Consider the following 19,518-nt stretch of genomic DNA (forward strand, 5'->3'; position numbering starts at 1 on the left):
CTATTGAAAATGTGGATAGGGAGGCACTAGCAATTTATTTTAATCTCCTTTTGCTGGAGCGAAGCAGAAAAGTGTTTTCCTTAAACAAACAAACAAACAAGACTCCAGGACTCTTGGTAGCTGCAGGATTGGGACATTGATTGGAATATGTTCCTTGAGGTCTTCTGTTGATCAACCGGAGGCTGACTGTGATTGGCTCACAATGTTTCCTACTTATTCTTTGAGTGTTGAGGCTGGCAGAAGTGAAGACAATTGTGGTTGGCTGCAAATTGTTTTCTGACCGAAAGGGGAGGGCAAAATGTGGTGGTGTGAAAGTGCTTTAAGGGCATCTCTGAAGACGCTGCAGTATTTCTCAAACTTGATAGAACTTTCCTTAATAGCAAGACAATATAAGTTTACAAGAGACAGAATATCTGTGAATAAAATAGGAATCTCATGTATTTCATACTCTGTTAGAGATGCTTGTTCATTGCCCCAGCTGAGGACCAGGGATGCTGTTCATAAGAATAAGAAGAGATAAAGGAGTGATAATTTTACATAATGTACCAGAGCCACAAATTCCAAAGACTAAATAAAATATGCTACTGTGAACCACACAGTGTATGTTTTGTATATCTATATGTGGGTGACCACAGTTGCCTCCGCAACATTTTCTTCTTGCCTCTCAATCCACTAAGTCAGAATTGTCTCCTTTCAAGGTTTCTTTAGATAACTTATTTTTAGTTTAGTTTCTGCTTCTCATTTTAGCCCAACCTATGCAAATGCCCCCCCTCTTAAACCACCTTTAAAACATCCTAGGAAGCTAAAAAAATGTTTTCAGCATCTCCGCCACAAATAAAGCCTTCTGTAGCACCAAGAATAGACAGACTGCCTTATTCTCAAAAATTCAACTGGGGCTCAAGAGATTCCTGGAAAGCAAAATCAGCAAATGCTTAATCAGATCAAAAGGTTGGCACTACAGAGAAATCCAGGCATTCAAGAGAATACTTCTACCCACACATAACTCTTATCAGGAACAGAGTAACTGTCAAAATCAGTTGAGCTGTTTAAGGTGTAAAGCTGTGACACACCAAGACGAATTAAGTCTGTTGATCATGTTTTGGGCCTTGGGAAATGTGTCTACTCCATCTGCCTTTGATGGACAATCAACACATAACTCTTGCACTGCCTTCCCCTCATGCACACCAGATTTCCACTCCCTGTGTTTTGTTTTCAACAGTATGTGCATTTTACCTCTGGACTAAAAATCATTCATAATCCAACTGCAAATTAAAGTGGCAATGGATCTGAGGATACCGCCCTTTGGCAGTCAAATACCAAAACCAGAAGATTCAACATGTGTTATATTGTAGAACGCTTGCAGTTGTTCAAAAAAAAAAATGTTGAACTGAGCCGCAGTTCCAAAGTAGAAAGACATTTTTTTTCCACCTGTTAATGAATTTGGAAGTTCTACCAACATGCCAATATGTCTAGAACAGGCATCCTACAATGGATTAAGTATTATTCTTGATTATGTCTGGTGATTCCTAAGCAGTTCATGGACTCAGACACTCCCTTTCCCCCACAAGCAGATTTCTCCCTTGCCTCCTCTCTAGCCAACATGTAGGTGTCATGTCATCCATGTCAAGCAAATTACAGTTGACACTTCCATACAGCCTTCAGAAAGTACAGAAGGTTCTGAAAGCTGTGATGGAAAGGGAGAATTATTAAATACATGGAGAATAATTACTTCAGAAAACGCACATGTGGAAAAGAAGCAGGACTTCACCCCCCTCAGAACAAAACAAAACAAAACTTTACACAGATCACCTTTAGATGGTTGCTAGAGAATGTTCAGAATTTCAGAAATAACGCACTCCATGCCACCAACAGCAGACAGATTGTGTTATTTCTCCTGGGCTCAAGATATTTATTTGATGCAATTGAATGCAAATTAAATCCCGCCCCCTAATTAAGTTCTTTCTTCTCCCCAGGCTTTTGCCCTCCCCTGATTTCTTTGTCCTGTCCCACCCTCATTTTTTTAGAACGTGACCCATTGCATGGTTTGTTCCCTGATTACAATCACTTCTTTTAAATAAGTATGCAAACCATAATTTGGAGTTAGTGGTAATGTTAGTTAGCAATAATAGATTGCCACCTGAATGAGACATCACAGCAAGTTATGGTTTGTGCAAACTAGGAAACTGAGGAGACATTCACAGGCGTATTCACACAGTGAAGTGCCTTGCAGATGTAGAACTTAGTGCTACAAAATCAGTGTCTTCCACAACTGCAGTGGACCTCCACACAGGGAAGCAATAAAGCATTATCTCAAATACTGGCGGTAGCAACTGGTGGAATTGGGCCATATCCTAATTTGTATTTACGCAGACCTGCATGCTTTAATTAATGAGCAGTTTTTCTCTGACACTCAAATTAAATTAGGTAAGAGGGGAAGTTCACTTTTAAACTGCTGGTTTTAAGTCTGTGACTGCTGGTAATCTTTCCCATGCATTAGGCACTTGTTTTATCCAGACACAGAAAGAAACACAATAGGAGGTTGATGACCTTTCTTTCTCTGCTTTCTACGTCCCCATAAAATGTTAGTCTGAAACATTTTAAATCATCTTGGTTTCACTGCATCCGTAACTGTATTCAAGTAGAGTTCTAGGAGGGGAAGGGGAGGAGAGGAATGGAGAGGAGAGACTGTTGTTACTTTTAAACTTCACCTTGCACATTTGCACTGAGACCTTTCCCAGGCTGATGAGAAAAGCAAAGCTACAGCAACTCACTCCTCTTAGTTTTAAATGATTTCCCATTATCTGATCTGTTCTGATCTGCAAAAAATCTCCAGTGAGCTTTCCTCTTTCCAAGGGACAGTGAAGGTGCCCCTTGACATGGAAGGAGGTGATACCAATGCTCATAAACAGCTTTTTATTTCTCAAGAAGCCAGCAATTTTGTGGTGGGTGTACTATTCACTAATTAGTACCTCCATGAAGCTGCTTCTAAAAGCAGAATAATGGCACTCTGCTAGCTGTGTCCAAAAAGGAAGATCTTGCATGACACTGGAAGCTCATAGGAAGATTACTAGTGCTAGACACACCAGACAAAACCTCCATGTATTCCATGATTGAAGCATCACTGTTGCAGAAGAGAGCACATCTGGATACATGCAGAATATGACTCATCTTAATGACATGCCTCCTTCTGCAATTTTCTAGGGAAAGAATTGCTCTCAGCTCGGGGAAGGTGGCAGTGGAAAACCACTTCCAAAAATGTTGCCAAGAAAACTGCAGGGACTTGTCCAGGCAGTCGCCAAGAGTCAACACTGACTGGACGGTGTGTGTGTGTGTGTGTGTGTGTATGCATGTACGTGTGTGTGTGTGTGTGTGTGTGTGTATGAGGACGAGATTTGTGCTTAATGGCTATTGCTGTATCAGAGTAAAACTAAGTTTATGAGATCATTAGATGAATATTTACTTTGAAGTAAGGGAAAGGTCTATATTGACATGGGAGTATTCTCTGCTCTCTCTTTTTTAAATTTAATTTAATGCTATCGCTCTCGCTCTCTCTCTCTATGGTTTGATCTCTGCATAGACAAGGATAGATACTGACATGCATGCTGGTTTATGAAATCTGATATACTGTGTGTGTGTGTACATACATATGTATGTATATCGTGTCCTTGTTTAATCACTTTCCTATTGCTTGTTTAATTTTCCATGTTGGAAAATTGGAAATTGTTGGAACATGGTTTCCATGTTGGAAAGTTGTCTAAACGATTAAACAGCTACAGTATTGGTCTATGACAACACAGCAGATAAACAAACTAAAAAATGAGTCCTTTGATTTGGAAAGTCCTTATTCCACTAACCATTTTGGAGAGCAAAATTCTGGCTACTTCCGGCTACAGAGCGCAACTTCTCACCCTTTTCATTATGAGCATTTATAAAAAACATCCCAAGTACCAGTGTACTTGTGACAATTTTTTGTGTGAAATTCACAGCATGCCAGGGCTGTTCTTGCACTTCCATAATTGTACAGCAGAAAAAAATAAAACTATACCATTTTCTTTACAGAAGTGTGACTTGCTCTCCTTTTTTGAGTGTTGTGTTACCAGCAAATCATAAATTAGCACTACACCTCTTAGCTTATATATAAGTGCTGGGATAGATGTGTCTATGCATCCATTTAAATCACTAAGCATGTCTACAGTACCTCTTGTTGGTTGATACCCATTGGTATATATGGGTTGCATAAATCTTATTATTTAAAGATAGCCTAAAAATAATCAGTGAGTGCTTAGAAACACCAAATGATGTCTTCTAAATCTTAGTCTGGTTGAAAGGCATGCAGATGACATACGAGTTTTAATAAGTATCCAAAGGATGCAATATTAAGCACTTCTACTGGGATGTGTAAATGTTGGGGAAATTATCTCTGTTCTCTAACAATACTATTCTACTTTCCTTCTTCAAAATATAAAAATAGATCCAGCTATGAATCCCTATGACCAACCTATGCTCATAACTTGCTCATCTCGTCTTCCCATTCTTCTCTCATCCTGCCTTGCCAAACACAGTCATTTTCTAGACCATCATCTACTAGTATCTCATGCCCAAAGCATTTGCCCTTCTATTCATTGTTCATTAATTTGTCAAGGGACCAGCCAGTCTTTATTTGATGAAAGAGTGATGGATTGGTTCTCCATGCTGTCCATGGTACTCCTAATAACCACTTCCTATTTCCTTAATAGGGACGCGGTGGCGCTGCGGGTTAAACCGCTGAGCTGTCGATCGGAAGGTCGGCGGTTCGAAACCGCGCGGCGGGGTGAGCTCCCGTTGCTCGTCCCAGCTCCTGCACACCAAGCAGTTCGAAAACATGCAAATGTGAGTAGATTAATTGGTACTGCTTCGGCAGGAAGGTAACGGCGTTCCGTGAGTCATGCTGGCCACATGACCTGGAAGTGTCCTATGGACAACGCCGGCTCCAAGGCTTTGAAACGGAGATGAGCACCGCCCCCTAGAGTCGGACACGACTGGACTTTACGTCAAGGGAAACCTTTACCTTTACCTTTTATTTCCTTAATATTGGAGATGATTCACTCAAGCATTTCAGACTAATTCATAATACTCCAACCTTCATTGGAATTAGCTAGGAATGAGCTATTTATCCAGATAAAGAAGGTCATATTTACATTATGAAGCTTATTTTAAAAAGCCAGACAATAATCTTACTGAATTGCCTAAATATCCTAACAAAAAGGATCTCTCTGACAGATGTTCCAAATCTGCCATATTTGAGTCCTGGATTTTTGCTGGATTTGCTAAAGCTCACACATGGACATATCACACATTGACTGAAGCCACATGGCAGTCCCACTGAGCAATGCATCTATAAGTACACTACCACTTGAGCACTGCTAATAAGGGAATGGATGGATTGAATCAGCTTGGACTGATCCTAAGTGTTTAACCTATACTTTGGGGGAAGGAAATCTAGAGAAATACAAAACCTTCCCTCCCTTTTGTTCCTTTTTAACCTCAAGAGACTTATCAATGGCCAGAAGATGGAGAAAAAGGGGCTGCATGTTGAGCACATGTTTGACAGTCTGCGCAATTTACTGTGAAGTGCCTCTTAAAGGAGGCATGCCACAGAGCCATTGGTTTGAAAGGTTAATGACTACAGCAATCAAACTTTCATTCTGTGGCAAGGAGAGAGAATGGGAAGCCAGCTACAAAACAGAGCTTTCCCAGCCTGAGGATGATTCATCAGCCATGCTCCTGAAAGCTGGGAAGATGAAAAACACGACTGCAACATTCAAAGCCTAAGGAGCTGAGGACCCTATTAAATCTATTTCCCAATTACAATATAAACACTATTTTTCATTAAAAACAAAACAAGAAATCTTCTGCACTTACTCAGATTTGGTATTACTCAGCTATAAGAAATCTCAATAAGCTATAAGTAGGTATTTATTCATCAGATAATTTGCCTTTCTGTAACAACTTTATTATACTTATCCCTGCCTTACAAATGATAACGTATAACCCTATTTATTGCTTAGATCTAGTGATGCTATTATTGATCACTCCTTATCACAGACACATAACCATACGCAGTGCAAAATTCAAACCCCAGTGAATAAATGGGAGATGTCCAGACATGTGAACTTCAAAAGTTCCCCCGCGGAGCACTTCAGAGGATCAGTTCCACTCACCATTCTATGGATAGGTGCATTCTACAGGCAGTCCTTGGTTAAGGATGGCAATTGGGACCAGAATTTCTGTTGCTAAGCAATGTGGTCATAAAGCACAACATCACATGACCACATCACTTAGTGATGGCAATCCCGGCAGTCCCTGTTGCTGTTGTTAAGCAAGGATCATGGATCATTAAGCGAGCAACTCCTTGCAATTTCCTGCTGGCTTCCCACAGCCAAAGTCAGTGGGGAAGCTGGAAGGAAGTTGCAAGTCCCAGGGGGCTCACAAGCAGGTGGGCAGGTAGGTGAGTAGCTGCTGCCAGGTGGACGAGGGCATGCAAGTGGCTGGTGCGGTGCAGCACAAGTGCGGCAGGGCTGGGGGTGGCTGCTGCTGGGTGGGGAGACTTTCCCTGCCGGCTTTCCCATTGACCTTGCTTGTGGAAAGCCAGCAGGGAAGATTGCAAATGGTGATCATGTGACCGTGCGATGCGGCAACCGTCATAAGCGTGATCCGGTTGCCAAGCACCTAGATGTGATCATGAGATCACATGACCATGGGGTTGCTGGGTAGCTGGAACTTTGAGTACCAGTTGTAAGTCCCAGAGTTCCCTGTATGAGGGAGATGGGTGGTGATAAAAATATGAGATAGATAGATAGATAGATAGATAGATAGATAGATAAATAAGTACCACTCGTTCAGTGCAATCGTAACTTGGAATGGTCACTGAACAAGTGGCCATTAAGCGAGGATGACCTGTATTGTATTTCTACTATATCTGCAACACAAGGAGAATTGGATTTACCTTGACAAGGTACTTTTGGGTCAGCTTTGGGAAGCCCTGATCAGCATTTCCAATAGCCAGTCCAGCTACTGAAATTGCTTGGAAGAGGCAACTGGATCAGGAAAAATAAAGCAATCTACTCTTTCATTCTGAGAAGCAGAGGAACTATGCAGCTTCACAAAGGAGCTTTGAAGAGACATGTAGTTTGAGCATTCCTTTGGTGATCCACATAGCCTTCAAAATCTTTTTTTTTTTTAATAGGCATTTTCCATGAAATCTTGATTGGTAATACTGTAATTGGTGAAACTATGCTGAGATCTTGCCTCTGACTTCATTCTTGGTCTTCAGCTGTGACTTCGTTCCCAATTTCAATAGCGTACTATCAAGAAATTCATTTTAAAATAATAATATATAAACTGCCTCCAGCAATTGATCAACTAAGGCCTTGGCTGATGGATCTGTTCATTACATCTTCCAACCCTAATCATTTTACTACTGTGTATGAACTACAATTCCACATAGTTTTGAAGTGCTGGTTTCAATATAACACAGTTGTAACAAGCTCTTGTAGAACGATAGTATTTGTCACAATACCACTGCAATACACTGTAGGTTGTTATTCTCAGAAACACAGCAAAATACTTATTTTCTGATAGCAACTGTCAAGTGTAGCAAATGAATATAAGCACTGATTCTTGTTTTCAGTTAGACAAAAAGCTTTAGATTCGTTGCTGAAAATTGGACATCACTTACTGTCAAATACTAGGAATCAGCAAGAACTCTTCTCAATGCTTCTAACCATTGTTAAATTAACAATCACACAGAAACAAAGAATATTCTCACAGTGCCCAAACAGATGTCTTTGGGGCATTTGCAAGCATCAGATAGAGATCTATCCCTCTCACATTGTTATTCCTTTGCAAATAGTATTTGGAGATATGCTGTCATCCAACCCAGAGGTAACATGGCATCTTCAAGACCAATAGCTTTCAAGAGACCTGTTTTTCCTAAATTTATCCAATCCCTTTCCAAGTTTGTGGCCATCATCACATCTTTGACTTCCACAGGTTAATCATATGCTGTATGAAAAACAGCTATGTTTTGTCTGTTCTCAATCTCCTTCCAATGAGCATCATTGGCTGGTGTCCCTGTGTTCAGAGAGGAAGAAAAACTTTCCCCTGTCCACTATATTGCTTTACATAGAAATATAAAGCAAAATGAGGATGGATGGAGACAAGAGATAAGAATCAGGACAAAGAACTTGGTCTACTGAGGTGGGGAACCTTTTTCCAGTGCAGGAAGCTGAGGGATGAGACCAAAGGAGCAGCATTATAGCTCCAGCAGAATGGGTGAAAGATCAACTCTTACATGCCAGAAAAGCTGAGATGCCAAGGGAAGGGAGGGCTTGAGGGCAGGAGGACCTGCAAGAAAATTCGTAGAAGAGGGAGTTGATGAGTCTTTTCCATCCATCCTTGACTCCAAAAAAAAAAAAAAAAGAGAGAGAGAAAAAGAAAAAGAAAAAGAAAAGAAAGAAAAGAAAAGCACGGAATTTGTAGCATCCATTGCTAATTCTCACCTGGCCTCTATTGCCTCTGCTTCAAGTCATTGCCAATCACCCAACTTCTATTCCAGATAATGGGGGGCAAAGCCTTAGGAGATTTTAAACACCCTGAAACTGTTCTTGAGGGGGAAAAAAATAGTGGGAAAACACTACTTTCCTACCAATACAATAAAGAGACCTTAAGCTTGTCTCATTCATGGGCTGAGGATAAGATGAAAGCAACATCTTGAGGAGAATAACAATAAAAAGATGCTGCCCGGGCATGCTGGTACAATGATGAGATGCAAGTAAAGAAAGCCCTCTAGACTGGATGGGTAGCAAAAAAGGAAAAGAACAATGTACGAGTTGATGAAGGTAGAAAAGTGAGTAGAAGCCACAACTGTATAGGAGGAAGCATTGGAGGATCACTTTGATTGCAAAGCTGGGCTCTCTGCATTAGGAATTTACGAATCAATAAATTAACATTAAATTTTGTATGACTATACTCCATGAATTCATTAGAAAATTAAGCCTAGAATTCTCTTTACAAAATAAATTAGATGTAATAGTTCAAAGTTTCTTTGCATTATAACCTTTGTTGACATTTGACTTCTAAGGATTTATCTTTTCAGACTACTGCAGAGTAAGACGATATACCAGTTTGTGCACTGTTGTAGAGGTTTTATCATCTTGACATGAACACTAAGTAGGAAGTACTTCCAAAAGCTTAATGAATGAAGCTCAGTCATAATCCAAACTTTAAAAATTCAAACAAGCAGAACAGGTACAGTATTTCCTTCTAATTTGAGAGGATTAGCTTTCTTCATACTCGAGACAGCTGTCCTGAGCCCAAGGTGACTTTTTATTTTCAGCGATAAAGTGTTTAGAGTGATGCCCCTACCATGTTCCAAAATTAAAAGCTCAATGTCTTGTGTGGGACAAGTTCTTAGTGTTTCGTTGCATGAAAATAAGATTACAGAAAAAATACTGATCTGCATTTGTGGGTTGGCTAGTTAATTCCCATCAGTTAGTAAGACTGGATCTTTTTTATTTCTGTAAACTTTCTCTCTGCCCATATCATCTTCTGGTTTTCCTTCTATCTGCCTGGTCTTTTCAGATCCCTGATCCTGACCTTCTCATTCCTGTGGATCATGTCTTCCATCACACACCTTTTTGAGACTTATCTGATTCACTTCGCTGCAGGTGTGTACACCTTCTATTTATATATTTTTCTTCTATCTTTCCGTCCACAAACTTTTCTGCAAAACTCTTGCAGTTTCTGAAACAGTATCCAGAGATGCAATTTATCCCCACAGAGATCACAACACTGGGTCATCTAAGCCAACCATTCCCAGAGAATGAATCATTACCATCATGTTCCTAAATGCATTATAATCTCAATGATAAATAGGCATCAACTTGTAATTATGCAGAAAAGGTCACCAAAAGACTTTTGGGCATTTCCTAATTCTAATGAATTAGCTACCCTTTGGCCCATGGCAAAATGAACAAGAGACACTTACATTTTTGAATCCCCTATATAGAATCTGAAGTTCTTTCTTTGTGAATTTGCTCTGTGCTTCCAACAGTTCAAGGGCTTCAGGTCGATGCCGTACAGTGGCCATTTCCATTTCATCTTCTATGCTGTCTAAGAAAGCAAACAAAAAGGAAAGATCAGCAAGAACGAAACATATAGGGCAAAAACAGATCTCCAGTTATGAACACATGAGCTGGAAAATAAAGAAGATTTGATAGGTTAGAAATAGCAAGTTCATCAGATAAAGGCAGCACCTGATAATAATCACAGCTCCTTGCAGTTGGCCATTCATTAATACATTATAAAATATCATTCTGGTACTGGGTTGGTTATGTAGAATAACTCATGGACTTTTTTTTAATCTAATAGTTCATAAATTCCTAATGCAGAGAGCCCAGCTTTCATGTTCGTTTGACCTTTGAATGAAGGCATGGTGATTTCTACACCTTCTTGAAATGTGAATATTAAAGTTGCTTGTTTTACTTGGTTATGTACTGTCAAATCAATGCTGACTCTTAGTGACCACATAAACAGACTGTCTCCAGAATGATCTGTCCTTAGATGGGACTTTCAAGTTTCTCAATAGTGCATCTTCAGCAAAGGATCGTTACCTTGTTGTGGTGCTGGAGCTTGAGCACCTCAATGATGCCATGAGCTAAACCGTGAAGGGCCACCCAAGACGGGAAGGTCATGACAGAGAGGTCAGACTAAATGCGATCCCTGGGGAAGGTAATGGCAACCCACCTCAGTATTCTTGCCGTGAAAACTAAATGGATCAGTACAACCAGAGATATGTCAGTATTCCATCGGAAGATGAGACCCCCAGGTCGGAAGATGGTCAAAATGCTACTGGGGAGGAACAGAGGATGAGCTCAACTAGCCCCAGACGTGATGACGCAGCTAGCTCAAAGCCGAAAGGACGGCTAGCGGCCGACGGTGCTGGTGGTGAACGGCGAATCCGATGTTCTAAGGATCAACACACCATCGGAACCTGGAATGTAAGATCTATGAGCCAGGGCAAATTGGATGTGGTTATTGGTGAGATGTCAAGATTAAAGATAGACATTCTGGGCGTCAGTGAACTGAAATGGACTGGAATGGGCCACTTCACATCAAATGACCACCAGATCTACTACTGCGGACAAGAGGACCACAGAAGAAATGGAGTAGCCTTCATAATTAATAGTAAAGTGGCTAAAGCAGTGCTTGGATACAACCCAAAAAATGATAGAATGATCTCAATTCGAATTCAGGGCAAGCCATCTAACATCACAGTGATCCAAATATACGCCCCAACCACAAATGCTGAAGAAGCTGAAGTAGAGCAGTTCTATGAGGATCTGCAGCACCTACTGGACAACACGCCTAAAAGAGATGTTATTTTCATCACAGGAGACTGGAATGCTAAGGTGGGCAGTCAAATGACACCTCGAATTACAGGTAAGTATGGCCTGGGAGAACAAAACGAAGCAGGACACAGGCTGATAGAATTTTGCCAAGACAATTCACTCTGCATAACAAACACTCTCTTCCAACAACCTAAGAGACGGCTTTATACATGGACTTCACCAGATGGACAACACCGAAATCAGATTGATTACATCCTTTGCAGCCAAAGGTGGCGGACATCTGTACAGTCGGTAAAAACAAGGCCTGGAGCTGACTGTAGTTCAGATCACGAACTTCTTCTTGCACAATTTAGGATCAGACTCAAGAGATTAGGGAAGACCCACAGATCAGCTAGATATGAGCTCACTAATATTCCTAAGGAATATGCAGTGGAGGTGAAGAATAGATTTAAGGGACTGGACTTAGTAGATAGGGTCCCGGAAGAACTCTGGACAGAAGTTGGCAGCATTGTTCCGGAGGCGGCAAGAAAATACATCCCAAAGAAAGAGAAAACCAAGAAGGCAAAATGGCTGTCTGCTGAGACACTAGAAGTAGCCCAAGAAAGAAGGAAAGCAAAAGGCAACAGTGATAGGGGGAGATATGCCCAATTAAATGCAAAATTCCAGAGGTTAGCCAGAAGAGATAAGGAATTATTTTTAAACAAGCAATGCGCAGAAGTGGAAGAAGACAATAGAATAGGAAGGACAAGAGACCTCTTCCAGAAAATTAGAAACATTGGAGGTAAATTCCAGGCAAAAATGGGTATGATCAAAAACAAAGATGGCAAGGACCTAACAGAAGAAGAAGAGATCAAGAAAAGGTGGCAAGAATATACAGAAAACCTGTATAGGAAGGATAACAATATCGGGGATAGCTTTGACAGTGTGGTCGGTGAGCTAGAGCCAGACATCCTGAAGAGTGAGGTTGAGTGGGCCTTAAGAAGCATTGCTAATAACAAGGCAACAGGAGACGACAGCATCCCAGCTGAACTGTTCAAAATCTTGCAAGATGATGCTGTCAAGGTAATGCATGCTATATGCCAGCAAATTTGGAAAACACAAGAATGGCCATCAGACTGGAAAAAATCAACTTATATCCCCATACCAAAAAAGGGAAACACTAAAGAATGTTCAAACTATCGAACAGTGGCACTCACTTCACATGCCAGTAAGGTAATGCTCAAGATCCTGCAAGGTAGACTTCAACAGTTCATGGAGCGAGAATTGCCAGACGTACAAGCTGGGTTTAGAAAAGGCAGAGGAACTAGAGACCAAATTGCCAATATCCGCTGGATAATGGAAAAAGCCAGGGAGTTTCAGAAAAACATCTATTTCTGTTTTATTGACTATTCTAAAGCCTTTGACTGTGTGGACCATAACAAATTGTGGCAAGTTCTTAGTGGTATGGGGATACCAAGTCATCTTGTATGCCTCCTGAAGAATCTGTATAATGACCAAGTAGCAACAGTAAGAACAGACCACGGAACAACAGACTGGTTTAAGATTGGGAAAGGAGTACGGCAGGGCTGTATACTCTCACCCTACCTATTCAACTTGTATGCAGAACACATCATGCGACAAGCTGGGCTTGAGGAATCCAAGGCTGGAGTTAAAATCTCTGGAAGAAACATTAACAATCTCAGATATGCAGATGATACCACTTTGATGGCTGAAAGTGAAGAGGAACTGAGGAGCCTTATGATGAAGGTGAAAGAAGAAAGTGCAAAAGCTGGCTTGCAGCTAAACCTCAAAAAAACCAAGATTATGGCAACCAGCTTGATTGATAACTGGCAAATAGAGGGAGAAAATGTAGAAGCAGTGAAAGACTTTGTATTCCTAGGTGCAAAGATTACTGCAGATGCTGACTGCAGTCAGGAAATCAGAAGACGCTTAATCCTTGGAAGAAGAGCAATGACAAATCTCGATAAAATAGTTAAGAGCAGAGACATCACACTGACAACAAAGGCCCGCATAGTTAAAGCAATGGTGTTCCCTGTAGTAACATATGGCTGCGAGAGCTGGACCATAAGGAAGGCTGAGCGAAGGAAGATCGATGCTTTTGAACTGTGGTGTTGGAGGAAAATTCTGAGAGTGCCTTGGACTGCAAGAAGATCCAACCAGTCCATCCTCCAGGAAATCAAGCCAGACTGCTCACTTGAGGGAATGATATTAAAGGCAAAACTGAAATACTTTGGCCACATAATGAGAAGACAGGACACCCTGGAGAAGATGCTGATGCTAGGGAGAGTGGAAGGCAAAAGGAAGAGGGGCCGACCAAGGGCAAGATGGATGGATGATATTCTAGAGGTGACGGACTCGTCCCTGGGGGAGCTGGGGGTGTTGACGACCGACAGGAAGCTCTGGCGTGGGCTGGTCCATGAAGTCACGAAGAGTCGGAAGCGACTAAACGAATAAACAACACAATAGTGCATTCATCGTGTTTGTAATGAAGTCCATCCATCTTGCTACTGGTTCTTTTTCCTTCTACCTTTTCCAGCATTATGGACTTCTCATGGAAAATGGGTCTTGGAATAATGTGTCCGGCTATGATAATTGAATATTAAGCTCATGGACTATATATCCCAGAGGTTCCACTGAAGAAGTCTACTGCTATAGTTGTACCATTTAAGTGCTTAATCAAATTCATGTTAAGAAGAGTGGGTATCAGTTTGATCCTAAGTATACTGACTTCAAAATGAGTCCCACTGAGATCAATGCGTCTTTTGCTGACTAAGAATGAATGGGATTGAACTATAAAACTAGTATCATCCCAGAACAGGTTCATGTTCATCATCATTTGATGGATAGCAGCATCCACAGTGTGAGAACATGCCATCAGTAAGACTATTATATCTCCTCATATCACTACGAAAGCAAGAAAGATTTTCCAAATCATGACAGACATGAACAGGAACACATGAATACCTCTCAGATTCAGCTGTCAGTCCTCAAAGAATGCATGTGTGAATCAAATCTATTAAACAACTCAGTGTTAAACTACACGATCAGACAATGGAAGCAGGGTTATCCTACGTAATACATAATAAATACAACCTTTCCTTTAGATGAGAGAGAACTTCTTTTTTACTAAGTATTTTACTAAGTATGCAAATGTGTGAAAAAGAATTAGAATTCCAATAGGGAATTAATATTCTGTAGGTTACAAATGATGAGCACAAGAACTTTTTAAGCTGTGTTATCTAGTTTTTGTCTTGTTTTTCCTGTAGTGCCACATTCAGATGCTATCAATAGACTTAAAGAAAAATGAAAACCAACATTCAGAGTACAATGTGTTTAAGAACTCAATGGCAAAATTAAAATATTTTTTTAAAAAATCAATACATCACTTACCATACTTTAGGATTGTAACTGATCCCCTAAAGCTATGTAATTGAAGCCAAAACAACACACAGAGGAAGAAGAAAAATGTCTTACTGGACGCTAAGAAAGAAACCAACATTATAATAGATATGGCCAGTTCTTACTGAATTTATTCCCAAAATAACTTTAATAATAGCACTGAAAAATTTTAACTTTGACAATATCAGACTGGTAAATCAAACTTGAGGCAATGGCCAAGTTAACAGTATATATCCTGTTATATCCTTCTATAACCTGTTATATCTAGTATGTAGAAGTATATAGAGAATCTAGAACTTAATATTGTTTTATATACCATTTTTAGTATTTATTTTTCATTTTTCTTTTACATAAGATCATGTGCATTTATTTTAGATAACAATAAATAGTGGTAACATCAATATAAATATTAGTGTTTAGAGTTTTGTAGTGATTTACAATTATTTCTCAAGATGATACAATGAGCTTAATTTTACATGTTCATTTAATTATTTAATCAATGAAATAATGAATTCTAAATTGTATGACAATTGTAAACTGTTTATTTACTGATATTTTATCTTCCATCCACTATGTCAGTGTTTCTCAATCTTAACAGCTTTAAGATGTGTGGACTTCAACTGGCTGGGGAATTCTGGGAGTTGAAGTCCACACATCTTAAAGTTGTCACGGTTGAGGAACACTGCACTACGTCCTTTCTCACTTTCTTCTTTTTTCATTTATTTTATTCTTTAAATGTCTTAAAATATGTTTTAAAACCAGAAAACTTTTAACTTGAGCCTTGATCTAACCCAAGTTATTTATCACTGACTCCAGACTCAAACTCAACCCAAAAGTCGAGCTAGTCAGGATCCAGACTGCTGTTCTGTGTTAGTTAGGATAGTATTGTCTTGCTTCATTTTAAAGATGAGATACCTCCTACATCCCATTTCCTCCTATTTTAAACACAGAAAAGTAATTTCAGGAAGAAAGATGCTAATTTATCCTTCTCTATACCATGTTAATTTTCAATATCTAAAATTCTCCCACCATTGGTGGAGCATTCTATTATGTGAATCTGTATTTGCCATCAGACAGCTGAGACTAGGTGCAGTTGACTCCTTGTTTTCCAAAACAATAAATAAATACAATAAATTTTTATTGATTAGTCACCTGACCATATAAAAAAGCTCTAAAAACAATACAGGAAAAAAAACAGTAGGGCATATTCATGATAAATCGTCTCCCCTGCAGTCAATCCCAATCTGTTTTAGTTTGTCTATCCTCTTCAAAACAGTCTTTGATATAAAAATTGCAGCCTTACTAGTAATATGCTCATTCATTCCTTGCAAGAAGTAACACAGTTTCTCTTGGGTATCCCAATATTTTTTTAGTTTTCACGTAAATGGCCCTTTCTGCAGAATATTATTTGCAATCAAACAGAATGTGTGTGATGTTTTCAACAGCTGGTGCACCACATATACACAATCTTTCTGTGTATAGAGTTCTGAATGGAACTCCATGGAAACTCCATAGCTCTAGCAAAAGCTTTTCTAAGATGCAGGGGCATCTTGGATGCTAAATACTTTTCTATCGGGAGGCTGATTTGTGTTGAACCAGCCACTTCAAGGACTTTGCACATTGAAAAGATGTGATGTCATCTTGGGCAGCAACGTCCAAGACACCTCCTTTTCTTAGCTTTCAGATCTGATTGGATGGGGAATTGGACAGAGAATCCATATGGTGAGATGCTATTTGTAAGTTGGGCAGTCGAAGTGCCTGTTCAGCATCTGCTCTTCAAAACATAGCTTGAGTAATCTATCTGGGTGCAGATGTTTAACTGAGTCTTAGTACCAAGGGGCTGTAGCCGCACAGTTACTTATCAATACATAAACATGCTAAGTCTCTGAAGCCTCATGTACTGTTTTTCTACTCTGATTGGCATATTTGTCTAAAGTCTCAGACAACATCTGTCATTTCATCGGGGGAAAAAAACTAAGCTGGACGGGTTGATTTAGTTGATAAACTATTCAGACCTCTAGGCCTTTATTGGGGGGGAAATATCAAGGGAGAGATACATATCTGAACTTGGTTTTTCCTACACTGTTTTCTTGTATTCCATGGAATCTCCCTTGAGATTTGTTAGGCTGCAATTTCATACCAGTGCTGAAAAAGTGCAGAAACCACCATCACAATCTCAGTTGATATTAAACGAAAGCTACTACTGCAGTTCTTAAGACTGCAAAGGTCTTGTTGAAAACAAATGAGCACTGCCTGCTGATATTTCACAAGGTACATGCAAAGAATAGGCAGAGAATTGAAAATAAATAGAATTAGGCAAGTGGTTTGTTTTTTCTGTGCATTCCTCCTTGGATATTTGAAATGAATATATTGTTTGTTGAAATAGGAACAATGCTGTTAAAATGATTTTTAATGACCTGGAACAGAAACAACCACACAGTTCTGCTCTGCATGGAGGTCAGATCCATCCTGAGCTAGGTTACAGCCAAGGGGTTAAGTTGGGGTTGATTGACTGATTGCAAGCAGAATAAACACATTAGGATGCATTTGCAAAACACAGGAGTTTTGAAGTGTAGTGTCAAGACTACTTTGTGGACTTTCCAAGCGGTCCTCAGATGGACGTGCGGGCACAGATCACATGGCCACTGGGTGTGGTGGCAAAGCAAAGCATCTGTACATGTGTCAGAATATGACAACACCAAATATGACAACATCAAAGCCATTGTATGTTCTGGAGGACAAGGCTGCCTTAATGAAACGAGGTGGGGCCTGTTGCTCCCATCAGCACACTTCCTGAAGCACACCCTACGGAGTGCTTCACGCAGCCCTCATATTGCATTCCTAAATATAAATAATTCTTCTGTACAGCACAGTGCATACTAAGCTAATCCAATTTTAAAAAATCAACCCTTTTTAGAATCTGCCCAATTTAAATATCTCTAATTTGCATTTGAGAATTAAATCACCTTTTTTTTTTATTAGAAAAGAAGTGGCAAGCGCTGCTGCTCAATATTCAAGAGACTTAACAGACTCCAATTTTCAAGTCATGATAAACAGCCGGTGAGCATTTGCTGAAACTTGTCATGCAAACTGTAGCACAGGGAGTGCATCTGGGGGAGAGGGAAGCTTTTGCTTCACTAATTTATAGCTTAAAATTTGTTCCTGACAGTACAATTTAAATGAAAGGGCTTCCAACTGCATTTCATTAAAAGATTATTTGATTACTGTGGATTCTGTTCTTTATTTGATTCTATACAGAATACATTTTTTTCTTCTGTGAACCAAGAAAACCTGTCTCTAAGATATATTATTCCCGTGCCATACTAAGGTATTATCTTTACAATCTCTCTACCCCCAGTATGGCTTTAAAACCTTGCTTCCCTGTATCACGAGATTAAAGAAAGTAGGGTAATTTATTCCACCTTATTTTCTTTTACAAACCAAATGAAATCAATTTTATTTAACTACCGCAAATGACCGTCAAAGTAAAAACAAAAACAAAACTCAGACATAAGGACCAAACACAAGAAAGGCATATAAAATCTAAGACATTAGAACTTAACAGCCAGAGAAAGGGGAAAATAACATGCAATGAAACAGAACAAAAAATAAAATAAAATAGAAATCAGGTCAAATAGAAACACGGTGAAATAAAAGAGAAAGTAAAGTTTTCTTAATGTCTTCAGTCCAAGATGAGGACATCTTAGATCTTATGAAACTTGCTGCAGATCGAAACATAGTAGCTCTGTTGGTGATGTTGGGATTCTGGTCTGCAAGTAGGAAATGGACTCATTAGAGATTGGGATTTTGTTAAGTGGGGGTAAAGGTAAATGTCCATGTAAAGCGGCATAGAAAGGGCAGTGGAAAAAGAGATGCAAAAGCATTTCAGGTTTTTCTGATCATACGGAAAACACCTCTCAGTGAATGGGGCTGTATCTCCCGTATAATACTGCTCAGGGTAAGGCTTCTCCACCTCTTGTAACCTTGGGGTATAAAAGCTTTCCTTTGAAATTTGGCTATAGCACCCAAATCCACCTACCCCACAATATTATGATTTATCAGAACCTTCCCCAACTGGTATGGTCTAAATGTGCTGGGTTCAGCTCTCTTTAATCTCAGATAGCATGCCCAGATGAGGGAGGGAGGGAGGGAGGGAGGACCTTGCTTAGTACTTCCTGGAATGACCATGTAAATCATGCACATTGCTTCAAGAATGCTGGGGCTTTTTGAAGGCTACCTGAAACTGAAAGAAGTCCTTTGGCCACTTGATATAGTCTTACAAAGTGCAGTCCTGTCTGCCCATACATAGTTTGGCAAATCTTTTTGTGGTTGTACATCCATCCATGTAGTCCGCTGAGATGCTTCTCATACTTTGGAATTGACCAGGTGCTGAGAAAAATGGAAACTCCTTAAAGGAATAACAACATCTAACATGCATCTAAGTCTGACTTACTCCACTGCACACTTTTTGACAACTGAAGCCCCCTTCTCACTAAAGTGGAGAATGTATGTGTGGGCATAATATTTTAAACTAAGATAGGGGTTTTCTCCTAATATGTTACTGTACATATAACCATGTTATGCATACTTGTCAATGCTCACATTAAAAAACCAACATTTCAAGAAACAAATTTCTAGTGTAGCCTTTTGTGAAGAAGGATATTATACCTGGCAAAAAAATTCAGCCCTTGAGCTTCACCTGCTGCCTGAAGTGGGGAAAGAAAGAAGT

The 19,518-nt window shown here is 39.8% G+C and overlaps 1 protein-coding gene across 2 annotated transcripts in view; it reads right to left on the minus strand.

Annotated features, from left to right (window-relative positions):
* KCNIP4 (potassium voltage-gated channel interacting protein 4) overlaps nucleotides 1-19,518 on the minus strand; it is a 297,520-nt gene that overhangs the window by 33,430 nt on the left and 244,572 nt on the right. For both annotated transcript variants that reach the window (XM_063310637.1, XM_063310636.1), the window contains exon 2: nucleotides 10,028-10,152. In XM_063310637.1, coding sequence (XP_063166707.1) covers nucleotides 10,028-10,152 — 125 coding nt within the window. The remainder of the gene's footprint in view (nucleotides 1-10,027; nucleotides 10,153-19,518) is intronic.

This window comes from Candoia aspera, chromosome 8, assembly GCF_035149785.1.
Source record: "Candoia aspera isolate rCanAsp1 chromosome 8, rCanAsp1.hap2, whole genome shotgun sequence".
NCBI classification, from domain to species: domain Eukaryota; kingdom Metazoa; phylum Chordata; class Lepidosauria; order Squamata; family Boidae; genus Candoia; species Candoia aspera.